The 12,756-nt window shown below is 33.4% G+C and overlaps 2 protein-coding genes across 5 annotated transcripts in view; one reads left to right on the top strand and one right to left on the bottom strand.

Annotated features, from left to right (window-relative positions):
• Positions 1-2,115: 2,115 nt before the first annotated feature.
• LOC140749390 (calcium/calmodulin-dependent protein kinase type 1) lies at positions 2,116-6,598 on the bottom strand. Its single transcript, XM_073082422.1, has 2 exons — positions 5,550-6,598; positions 2,116-3,708 (listed from the first exon to the last, which is right to left on the bottom strand). Exons 1-2 carry the CDS (start codon positions 6,419-6,421, stop codon positions 3,501-3,503), a joined length of 1,080 nt encoding a protein of 359 aa, XP_072938523.1. The 5' UTR covers positions 6,422-6,598; the 3' UTR covers positions 2,116-3,500.
• A 2,869-nt stretch (positions 6,599-9,467) lies between these two features.
• The window catches only part of dlg1 (MAGUK family member discs large 1), a 30,964-nt gene continuing 27,675 nt past the window's right edge, over positions 9,468-12,756 (top strand). For all 4 annotated transcript variants that reach the window (XM_073083015.1, XM_073083017.1, XM_073083016.1 and 1 more), the window contains exon 1: positions 9,468-9,719. In XM_073083015.1, the coding sequence (XP_072939116.1) occupies positions 9,701-9,719 (19 nt within the window). In that variant the 5' untranslated portion in view covers positions 9,468-9,700. The remainder of the gene's footprint in view (positions 9,720-12,756) is intronic.

The raw sequence follows: 12,756 nt of genomic DNA, 5'->3' as shown, positions 1-12,756 counted from the left end.
GAACAAAACAAGGAATAGGTTAAAATATTTATACGACAATACATGCATGTTAACTTTACACATTTAAAAGTGAATCACAATATATTTTTTAAGAGAACACATCTACTAAAATTTACATGTTGCACATATTCAGTCCGTCCACCCTTCACAGCCATTTAATAATGTAATAATTATCACCTCATATCCAATCCATTACTTCTACACACATAAGTTATTATCATGGGCCAAAAAACTTAGAAAACATTGGGGGCAATCTACCATGGACAGGAGCGGACGACAGTGCAACAATCACAAGATAGAAGTAATCAACCACTGGACAACATGTACCTAATATAGCAGTATATACGATGATAAATATGAAACCAATTTTTATTGCACTTATTATTATGACCAGGGTATATGGCAAATAACAATGGTATTTTGAAAATAACCAATTTAATTTGTTTGATTATTTAATTTAGTGAATTCTTAATAAAATCAAGATATTATATCTATTTGTAGGATTTCAACATTAATTTTGCGGATTTTCAACAATGTTACAAAAAGATGATCCGCGAAACGGAGTTGGATCCGGGTTCGATGCCCGACCATGCAGATCTAAATTAATTTATTTCTTCTATATGTCCGGCTTTTTGTGTACCCCTCTTTATCGTCGTCTACAGCACTCACGACATAGGAAATGTGACAAAGGACCTAGCGTGGGACTATACGTGTAAAAAAACGTCAATTTCATATAACGAAAATGAGATTCCATTATCTTATCTCATCTTCTGTAACAATTATAATAATATAATAAGTTGAAACCCGCATTCATTTATAAACAAAGGCAAACGTAAAGATTCGTTTTATTAATTTAACATATTGATGTATCTTCATCAAATCTTTTTTAAGTATTCTAATTGTAATTTTTCAAATTTGTATAAAATGATACAATGCAATACTGAACAATGGAATGTTAAGTATATGTGACATACAAATATAGGTTTTGTCTAGTAGGAATGTAAAATTCTTAATATAAGTTATAATATAATAAACATTTGATTATACATAGTTAAGAGTTTAAAAATGCCTCACAATACATGACAAATCTAGACAAGTGTTAAAGTTGAACGGAATTGTTTTACTTACTTCGAATTATATCAGACTAAAAACTGAATATGAGATTCAGTATCTCCTGTCAAAGATATATTAAGTATATAATTGTAATTACACACAACACTACACAGCTATATAGTCATTAAAATATATTATCATGTCCTCGCTACATGTAAACAGTTTGCAACATTTAGAAAATATTTCAAGACAAGATGGATATTTATGAGAAGACATACAATAAAAATATGCATTATTACGAAAATAGATAGTAGAGATAGGATTCAATTTAATTTCTTCAAAGATATCAGATCTACATAATGTCAAACTTTGTCACTACATTAAATTCTTGAGTTTGTATTTGTACCTATTGTATGTTGAATGTTAGAAACAATATTAATTTTATTAAAACCATATTTAAGTATTATATATCAATAATATAAATAAGTAAGTCTTTAAGTCCTAAACAAATCATGATGTGTTTGGACGAAGTGATATAATCTGTAATAATTATTATTAGTATTAAAGTGGAAGTAAATACACTTCATAGTTTAACTTCTTAAGAACATAGTACGCCATAGTATGTCATAGTATGTCACTATATAGTTGCTACAAAGTTTATTCAGAACAGTTAAAAACTATGTAAACCATTTTAATTTAAAAGAATTAGTAGTTAGTATTTATAATTTGTTGCTTGGTAAAATAAAATATCATGGTGCCTAATTTGAATTACCAAGATATTAATGACATAAATGTATATATTTCATAAAGTTAGTTCTACTTTTAAAAGGATATGAGTAGTGTCTATCAGAAAAGCCTATTGGAGTATTGATATATAATTAAATGTCAATAGTGTGCACAAATGCAGAATATTTTTTCTGTTTCGAGACAGTTATTCATAAATGCTAAGGATATAAAGGATTAAGCTTTAAAATCTACAACTTACACTAGATTATGGAGTCATATAGTTTAGAAACCACTATATATAAAGGGAATAAATAGGTCATGGAAAAAATATGCACATTCACATACACAATCTTATTTTGGCCAATGCAATCGCTCATTACAGATATGCTAGCCCTATCGTCTCCAGATGTATGCGTTGGGATATTAAATTAAACAAATAAGAATCTTTTCTAGGAAAAATAACACATAGAATATTCCAAAAGTACCAGCAAGTTCTTAAAACTGAAATAAAATCATAAATACATACAGGACCACCTGTTGCTGCACTGTAAAATACTAGTAGCTATAAAATTATTTTAGACTGAACTATTGAGCATGATGTGAAAAATTTATAGAGGTGAGTAAATTTTTAATCCAGATTTTGATGCAGAAATTCTATCATTAATCTCGCTTACATTTCATTATAAAAAAATAGATAATATATTAAATTAAGTATTTGCTGATACTTGTTGGTCCTATACATTTTAAAAATTATGTTGTAAGCAACATATTGTTTCCTTAAATTTACATGAAAATATTCAATTACAATACTACATGCATCCATGTAAAATTATATATATAAAAAAATCAATATCCCAAATATTAACAAATTCATGGACAGCTCAATGTATAACAGCAACAATAATCCACTTGTCATTACAGACTATAATCAATTGTCATATTATAATTAGCCCTTTCCACTAAGTATTATAATATTCGTCATGTTATTATGTTATGTATAACAATTATGCAACAATCCCTAATATTATTAAAAGTGATTATCACCATACCTAAGTTATAAGTCGGTACATACAGAGCTTTAGAAAATATACCTAACAATTTCATTGGTTAATAAATAAAACCAAATGGTCATTTTATGAGGGATTAAAAGTTTAAGTTATATAGTTTTATGATACATTTTATACAATGTATTTATAATAATATATTTATATATTTTAAATACCATTCAGTGTCAAGCATGAGATTCCAAGTATAGTCGGAAAAGCTACAAGCATAGAAGAGAAACGAATCTTGAAGACTAGGAGTAACAGTTAACCATAGGATCCTACATATTTTGTAATACAACATGATTATAATGTGTCATTAAGTTTTTTATAAGTATTGTGACTAGCCCAATGTAATAAACAATTCGTTGATATTCATAATTCCTTAAACATGTCTAATCATGCTTTAAGACTGTACCATTTATTCTCATCAAATGGCACTATTACATAAACAATGTTATAATTTTAGAGATGACACAAATCTCAGGCACTCAGCAAACGCTTTAGCAATCAATTTCAATTAATAATGCCCATGCCTACCAATTTAATAAGTAAGTGCCGCACCAACACGCTCATCAGTAAACAAGACTTACATACACAAACTTATGCTGAAATTGTATTAAGTACCTTATGAAGCTGATCGAATGGGAATTGTTGGGGCAAGTTGGTGTCATCCAACTATTGTTTGGGCTGGGCGTTGGCATTGCGACTTGAGCTGCTGCTACTGAGCGCCATTTTCTGCATTTGTCGGATGACAGTGGTCGCGTGGTAAGCCTGTTTCCAGCGAGACTTCGCGAAGTTCTTCTTGAGTTGCTCAGATACAGTGCCGTGAATGTTCTTATTGCTAGCAGCATTACCAGAGATCCAAGGATGAGCCAGAGCCTGCCTGAAAATAATTACAAAATGTCTTACCCAGTCTTCCCAGCATTTTTACCACATTTAGAACACTGAATTACACAACGAACTTTTGCCCGCGGCTTCGCTCGCGTTACGAAGTAATATTTTCATCCCCTAGTTTACCCCCTTAGGGCGTAGAATTGATCAAAATCCTTTCTTAGTGGATGCCTACATCATAACATCTACCTGCATGCCAAATTTCAGCCCGACCCGCCAGCGGTTTGGGCTGTGCGTTGATAGATCCCTATGTCAGTCAGTCACCTTTGAGTTATATATATTTAGATATTATTGGTCTTATGTGAAATTTTTAATTTTCTGCCTTTGAGGTGTAATATTCAGTCTGCAATAATATAGAGTATGTATATCTAATTTTCTTATTATTAAAAAAGATCATAATTTATATTTATCAATTTTTTGTTTCATAAAATAATTTAACATTCAACAATATTTTAAAACAGATATACTATTAGAGTTATTCCAGTAATTATTCATATTCTAAGGTCATTTTATTTAATGACCATGAACAATTTTAATAATAGTTAAGGTACTTTGTTTTAATTTCTCAAAGCTATAAAATGGATGGAACATGGGAATTATATTTCCTTATCAAACAATAAACGAAAAACTCATTAGAAGCTATTAACTTCACAAATTTAATGAAATAAATTTAAACAGATTTCTCATAATTCTCAGTATACAATAGCAGCCATAAGATTATATATTAGTATAATGAATATATGTTCAAGTTCTATTAATTTTTCATTATATTATTCAATTAAAAAATTAATTGTTAGTTTCATTGACTGTACAAATTTAGAAATTTAAATGATGGTTTTAGTGACTTGGGTTTAGCAACAAGTCACACAAAAACAAATATCCAATTTTTAAGACCGTTTTGTAAATTCATCTTATTTTTATTATTGCCACTAGAAATCAAATTGGAGCCTTCTACACGAAAGACTAGTATGAGACCCAATAAACCTCATTGGTTAAATAAAATCACCTAATTCAAATTGTGTGGACTGGAATAACTTGTTTTTGATAAGACTTCACACTAATGCAATATTTAAAATCAAATAAATTTCAAGATTAAATATTAACAATACAATTAAGATGTTTGTTAACGGTGGCGAGTTCTTGGTATGCAGACGAGTAGATTGATAGACTTTACACAAATTTAAGAACTTTTTTTCAAAGAATGTAGCACCGTGTAGGTTTCTTCACAATGTTTTACGTAATTGTTAAAGCAAGTTATAATTAACTTCAAATATGCACTTCTAAAAAAAGATGTTCACACCATTGATTCAAACCTCGGACTTCCAGATAATTAGCAAATTTTGAAAGCGCTACATTATCACGGCTTTATTATGTAATTAACATATATAATATTATACATTTGTTATCGAGATTTTCCACATATATATAATGTTAAGCTATAATTTACTAACCACACCTATTCCTGCCATATTTGTGGTAATTAGAAGAATGTGGTAAGGCAAATACTGTGATAAGAAGATACCTGTATCGTGTGTCTTTCGTGTGGCCTACATTAAGTGTCGCCAACTACAATTATCTTCAGTCACAACTTCTACCTAGATGAAAGTAGCTCAGACATAACATTATACGAAGAGCTTGAAAATAATATTTTGTGCCTAGCAGTCAAGAACCTGACCTAAAGGTTCCGAGTTCAATGCCTGGCCACCCAATGTCTAACACTTAAGTGGAGAATATAGACTTCTGTGTGTATGCATAACAACATATAGAACTCTAGTAAGGAGCTGACTTATTTCCTCCTCACTAGGTTTACATAGAAAAATGTTTAATACTTACTTGCATGTATATCTCTTGTCCACATCAACACACATCAAATGCCGAATGAAGTCCTTAGCAGATTCGCTGATGTCATCCCAGTATGGTGAATCGAATTCAAAGTCTCCTTTCAGAATCTGCGCGAACAAGTTAGCATCGTTCTCATCGTAAAAAGGCGGGTAACCACATAACAATATGTACGATATGACACCTATGCTCCAGACATCAACAGCCTTGCCATACGGCTTCTGGGCCAGCACTTCGGGAGCAACGTATCCTGGAGTCCCGCAAGCAGTGGCCATTATTCCCGAGTCCTCTATCTTAGACAGCCCAAAATCACTAATCATAATTTTACTGTCCTCATCTGCACTGTAATATAGAAGATTCTCTGGCTTTAAGTCTCTGTGAACTACTCCCTGCGAGTGCATGTAGTCCACCGCTTCTAACACCTGCCTGATCAGAACGGAAGCGTCTTTCTCGGTGTACGAACCCTTCTCGACGATCCTATCGAACAATTCCCCGCCAGTCACGAGCTCCATCACGAGATACACCTTGTTCTTGTCTTCGTAAGTCTCCAACAGCTGAACGATATTAGGATGAGAAAACATTTTCTTGTCCCCGCCCTCACCTCTGGCTTGTTCGCTGAATCTTTTCAAAACTCTAATCTCATTCTCTAAGGAATCCTCCTTCCCTTTCAGCGCTTTCTTATCGATAATCTTACACGCAAACAGCTGGCCATTCTCCTTGCTTTCAATCAGACGTACCTCGGAGAAGGCGCCTGTACCCAATAAATCTTTAACGACATACTTGTCTTCAATGGATGGCTGCTTCTCGGTATCTCTACTGTCTTTTTTGGATTTCCTTCCGAAATCCTTTTTGCCAAAAAGAGGCATTTTCGAAGCACACACTTCTATTACAGATCTAATTTGAACTACTATCTCACTAAAAAAATATCTACGTCTACGTAGCTATATCGTATCGACAGCCATACGGCGCCTCGCTCGCTCAATTCGTCTCGTCTCGTCTCGCTCCACCGTTCCAGTTCCAATCCGACTTCCAACTTCAGTCACACAAACACAAACAAGTTCCTAAAAACGGAATGAATTTACGTAAGTCAGCACACGATTGACAAAACTAATATCAAACCGTTTTTTCCATAGGCAATGATGCTATGTTTTTAATGCGATAAAATAAGATATGTATTAGTAAAGCACTAGATGCCTCTGGCGCCTCTGGCAAAGGCAATCATAGTATGTTCTATTTTGAATTAGAATCGACTATATATCGATTTAAATCGACTGTTTAGAGTCTATCAATCGATCGCAGATATCAGAAAAACGAAATATTGGTTTTCAATTGTAATAAACATTAAATCTTGATACTTTTTCGTGTTGATATCTGTTACTTTTTAGCAGCAATAAAATAAAACGTAAATATTTTTCTAATAAATCGATTTAATAGCTTTCGATATTTTAGTGGATTCTTTAGATTTCTATTTGAATCGTTTTTAAAATCGATTTTTTTCTAGAAGAACCGTTTATTTTTGACATTGCGGTTTGTGTAAAAAATCGAATTATTGTAAACAAATTACAAAATATGCTTTTATTACTTAGGAGGTGTTCATATAAAGTTGGCCTAGCTATTAAACGACGCGACAAAACTGTCGGCAACAAATTATCAAGCGGATCTCCGGCCACGATCAAATATTAGATCGAATATTGTTGGTATACAGCATTGTATATGTATGGCGTCGTTTACACTTTTCGGACAGACTTGTATCCAATACTTTAGTGTATATTTCATTACACTCAGAAATGATAGAATGCACCTATTTTGTATTTTTTTCGTCCTTTTATTTTACAATACAGAAGTAACAAACGAGCTTACAGAGGGTAAGTGCTACTATACTCTTTGGTGGCTACTACCCCCATAGACTATTGGACATTGGTAATCAATCCCCGATAAAATTGGAAACCTAACTGAGGAAGTGGAACACAACTTTATTGTGTGGAGTCGGCCAGCGGTAAAGTCGGACTACGGAATGTTCGTAATACGTCGAATCGACAGATTGATTGTATAAAGAAAACTCGATAGAGGACGAGCATTATTTGCAATTATTTGCATGAATATAACTGTAAACGGAGCCTGTACTGGAACTGGAGCTGTACCTAATTATAATAGCATTCTTTTAAGATTACACAAATAAATAATTTATTTCAATTTATTACAGAAAATATGTTAATAGTCTATTTATTAACTGTAATACTTATAATATTTGGTGCTAATGATATCAGTATATCTTTTGTATGCTATGTATAACGTTTCATGAATTTTTAAACAAAAAGGACTTTGCAAGAAGGGCAAATATTATATATAAGTACCTTCTTACCTTTTATCGGATTCTTACGCAATGTTTAAAAAAGTTAGTTTAATATTTTTTATTACCTTCACCATAACGATATTTTTATAATATAGAGCATGCAGTCCACCTGACAGTGTGTGGCTATGGACATCTGTAATTAATCCTAGATAAGGTTACATTCCTACTTGAAATTGGCCACAGATGCACCGGGTTCCCCTGAGAACTAAGCTACAATGCCTTGGAAAAGTATGTCTCCTTTACCACACTTTTCAAACCACAACACAGCAGCACCTAACACTCCCTTATTAGGCAGAAGTAGGTGTGGCGATGGTGCCGCCAAAGTCGACAACAGAGTTCTACCGCCTTAAATCTTAATGGAAATTCATATATGGTATTTTTTCATAAAATGCTACGTATAGAAAGTAACTAACGTAACTACTACGTGATAAGAAAAACAATCACAACAAAAGAGTTTATTTGGCTTATCCGTTCATTTCTGTTAGGTATAATTTCTTCCTTTATGTGCTGAAAATGTATAAATATAGCTCGTGGATAATGTAGCTTTCGAATGGTGAAAGACTTTTTAAAATCGGTCCAGTAGTTTTTGAGCCTATTCATTACAATCAATCAAACAAACAAAGTTTTCCTCTTTATAATATTAGTATAGATAACCGTTACTTTTGGTTATGGTTACGCAACTCGATATCCATGGCACATAACTAGCATTGCATAGCATTGTTGTAAAATCATCGGTTGAAAGGGTGAAACCTTTAAGCATCATGCGGGTATTTGAAAATCAATATATAATAAGACAATAGGTTATTGACTGACGTGAAGGTTTCCATTCTTTAAAGAATCTCATAAAATCCCATCTTTCTTAATAATTCTTAATAACACTATGACAGTAAAAAAGAAGTAAACATAGGTACATACTTATGTGTCCCTGTAGTCGCGGGACTAGAATAGGGCTACGGTATCCCCTGCCTGTCGTAAGAGGCGACTAAAAGGGGGCTTCCGGGGTTGCAGGCGGCAAGAGTGGGAGCTCGAACTGTCTAGCAACCCCGGGAAGGACGACGGTATGTGTGGTCCCTACCTGACGTAAACACCACATGTTGTGAGAGGAGCGAAAATTGCTTCCCCAAGGGCAGAGCCCGATCGGGGCATCACGCTTGGAGGACTCCGGTTGTGTTCCGACGGAGATTCCAGAGTTCTCTTATTTTAGTGCGGTAAAACTCCCACATAACGTGCGTCGCTCCCACGTCGTCGGGTACCTTTTGAAGGTTTCCCCCCCGTAAACAAAAAAATATACGGTACATACTTATGGATATATTTATTTAAGTAAACGTGAAAATGAAAATACTAAACATTTTTATTTAATGAGTTATATCTGAATGAAAGTGAGTCTGATAATGCGATCAAACTGACAGAGGCTGTTTAGAACAATGGGAACACCAAACACAGTGTAGAGCTCGCCACCCTTATGTTTCTCTGCGCTACCCTTGCAGATCTCCATTGTCTATGATTCCACCCTCTGACGTCACGATGAAAATCGACCAATCCCAATGCGCACAGTAGTCTACAGACTGCCCTCGCAAGAGGTATTACTACCGCATATCACGTAGTGCGTTGTGTTACAATTTAATGTTTTTGTTGTGCGACCATATGTGTCGTTCAAAAATGTACTCGACTGTGATTATAAATGTGAAATGAAGACTATCGTATTGTTGACACTGTAAAACATTTTTAATTTTGTTTCCCATAATATATATTTTATTAGTGTTAGAAAATTACGTTAGGGGGCGGTACCGTGATGCCAGTTCGTAAGCAAGGTAATATTGGACACCAATATTGTGTAATTTTGTAAGACACGACATGTTTGTTGTACTCGTATCGACTATTATGAACTACGTGCATGAGGAGGGCTGGCTTTGGCACCCTTTTGTTGTTGCCTATTAGATGGTTGCCGGGCACTAAGTTCGTGCCCTTAATTTCTTTTAAGACTACACAGAACTAAATGTTTTTATATGGAAAAATACTAATAATTCATTTTTTATTCAACAAGGCAGATAAATGGAAAACATAATTATTATTTTACGTATAAATAGAGCCATAAAAAGTTACTATTATTTAGATAATTAATTATTGTGATAATTAGTTAATTTTTAGTTAAATATTAAGTCAAAATATGTAAATATTGCAGAAATCAGAAAAATAATAACTAAATAAATGTAAGGTCAATGAACCTGATTAGTTCAACAGCACGCGAAATTATTAGATAACTTGTATGTAATCTTACCAAGTTACACTACGTATCTACTACAATTACACGCACGTTAATCAATGAAACTAAATGTCTCGTGAGGTTCTCGTAGAAAACACTTAACATGCCTCTTTACATAACTACAGTGAATTTTGTTTAGCTACAGACTATTATTACTATATTTATTTGCCAGGATTTGACTAGCAGTACTAACTTTTTATTCGTTGGTATTTAAGTAAATGTTATCGTATTTGTGTCCCAGAAAATACCAAACTCTAATAACCTATCCCTCTTTTACCCTTTTCAGGATACAAACGATATAAAAAACCCTCTACATTAACCCTTTCATGCGTACATTATGTAAACACAAACGTTTATGTGGCCTGTCTATAAATTTAGGCCAAAAATAATAATTTAAGTTGCTATTTTTACCATTTATAACCCCTTTCGTCTTTATAAAGTCTCTACTTCAGAAAAGGTTATTAAACGCGCTCGGTATTATTTTTTCTGTGAAACTAAACGTAATTAATCACCTAATAGTGCGAAATCGTTGCTTAAAGCAGTAAAGATAATAGTAAACTTATTTATAAATCCGCAACTATACTCACTTTGTGTATGTTCATTTTTCAGGAAAAGCTTTTTAAGAAAAAAAACATAGTAGGTCATACGGTCATACGGTCGAATTGAGCTCCTTCTTTTTTGAAATCCGTTAAAAAGTGACAGTAAACTTTTCATGAAATATTTCGTACACCTTACAAAAAAGTTCTCAAATCCCAACAACGCCGGATGTCTATGTAGTACAATATGTGTATCATAGATTTTAGACTTTTGTACAGTAAGGGCAGTTCAGTCTAGAACTGGGTTGTCCCAAATTTGATGCTCCTTCTAATTACGAAGATAGTTCAGATAGCGAAATCTAGGGATTACAAAAGCTGTGTTTTACCCGCCATTTACGTACCATCTACTATTTTATCTGAGACCATATACTATAACAGGTATATAGGTACATACATATCAACTTACTTTTACAGACAATGAGACAACTTATTAGCCATGATATAAATTATTTTCCATAAAGTATGTTATTAACTGTAATACATAGGTATATGTTTAGATACTTATGTATAAATGAGGAGTAACTAAGCATTTTAACAGCAGTTCCATGGTCACGAGTTAATTGCTTTGTTACGTACAATGACAATCAGGCAAAATAAATTGTGTAGGTCAACATAATATCTGACAATAAATTAAAAATATGTTGTTCTATTAAAAATAGTACATTAATATAACGTTAACATTCCCATCCAGAAATAAAGACGCGGCAAGACTTTTAGCCGTATTCCGTATTCGTTTATGTTGTCAAACAAGATTATTACTTCCGTTGATAGTGAAAATTAATTTACAATTGTAAAAGAGATCTGAAGACGAAAGACTTTGTAAATATAGATGTAGCAAACCCGCAGACAGTCCACCTGATGGTAAGTTGCTACTTCCGCCCTTGGATATTTTCCTTGCCCTTTAATCAATCCCAGATAAGATGAGAGTCCTGAAATCCGTTATTAATGCATTGCTACCTCTGAGGACTAAATACAATCGCTTCAGATTTCTCCCTTATCACACCCTTTTAAAGTACTTAACACTGCTGATATTAGGCAGCGTGGTGGTGTACCTATCTGGAGGCAAACCACAAAGGTTCTACCACATAAATCCAGCTTGTCATTTAATTTAACGAACTCCATAAATGATCATCTTCATCCGGATTTTCCCGCCAGACGGACATATCTTTTAAACTCTTAAACGAGAACATATCAACATACCTACTTAGTACTTACCTACGAGTCTCAAACAAAATTGTTGTAATGCTGGTACATCTGTACCAACGTTGTCGTCCATCTGGACGGACGACCAGAAACAATCATAAAGGTATTCTTGTCTCCACTTGGCTACTGAACTCTTAAAAAGGCGATAGTACTTACCTAGTTCAATATTGAGAAATCTGTATCTCTTGTTTACGTCCTTTTCACATTGAATACTTATAGTGTCTTTTTGCAAGTGCAAAAGTGAAATAAACTTTCCTTTGAAGAATTCCCAGAGCGCTATGACATGAAGTCTGCAAGATACATAAAAGCTTAAAGCTTTCTTCAAAGCGGGCGATGCACCGACGATTCCCCTCGGAAATGTCCACAGGCGGCGGTGACCACTTTCGCCGTGAACTTTTTCGTGTCAGTTTTATGAAAAATGAGCTTCCCAAAAGTCTTATCTTTGTACCTATGACTTTCGTTTAAAAAACGGGTGTTTATATTGAGTACATAAATTAACAATAAATGAACTTCGAATAAATGATGTTATTTTTTGTCATGATTTATATATTTATTTATTTATCTTATACAATCTCACTGTTTGATTGTTTGTAAAAAAATACAAATAGTAAGTCGAGTGGTTTAATTTGAGATTTGAGTATCTTGGACCTCTTATAGCTTTTCGTTAACGATAAATGTCCTGCCTCTGGGTGTCTTCCCGTCACATGCGAGGTAGCTAAGTTATAAAGTTTATTAAATCCAGCAATAGACTTTTTTGATTTAAATTAAATTCTATTTAAATAAATG

This window comes from Epargyreus clarus, unplaced genomic scaffold (genome assembly GCF_041222505.1).
Source record: "Epargyreus clarus isolate Ecla_fem2 unplaced genomic scaffold, WU_Ecla_fem_2.2 ptg000018l, whole genome shotgun sequence".
NCBI classification, from domain to species: domain Eukaryota; kingdom Metazoa; phylum Arthropoda; class Insecta; order Lepidoptera; family Hesperiidae; genus Epargyreus; species Epargyreus clarus.
This window is presented reverse-complemented; position numbering and strand designations above follow the sequence as displayed.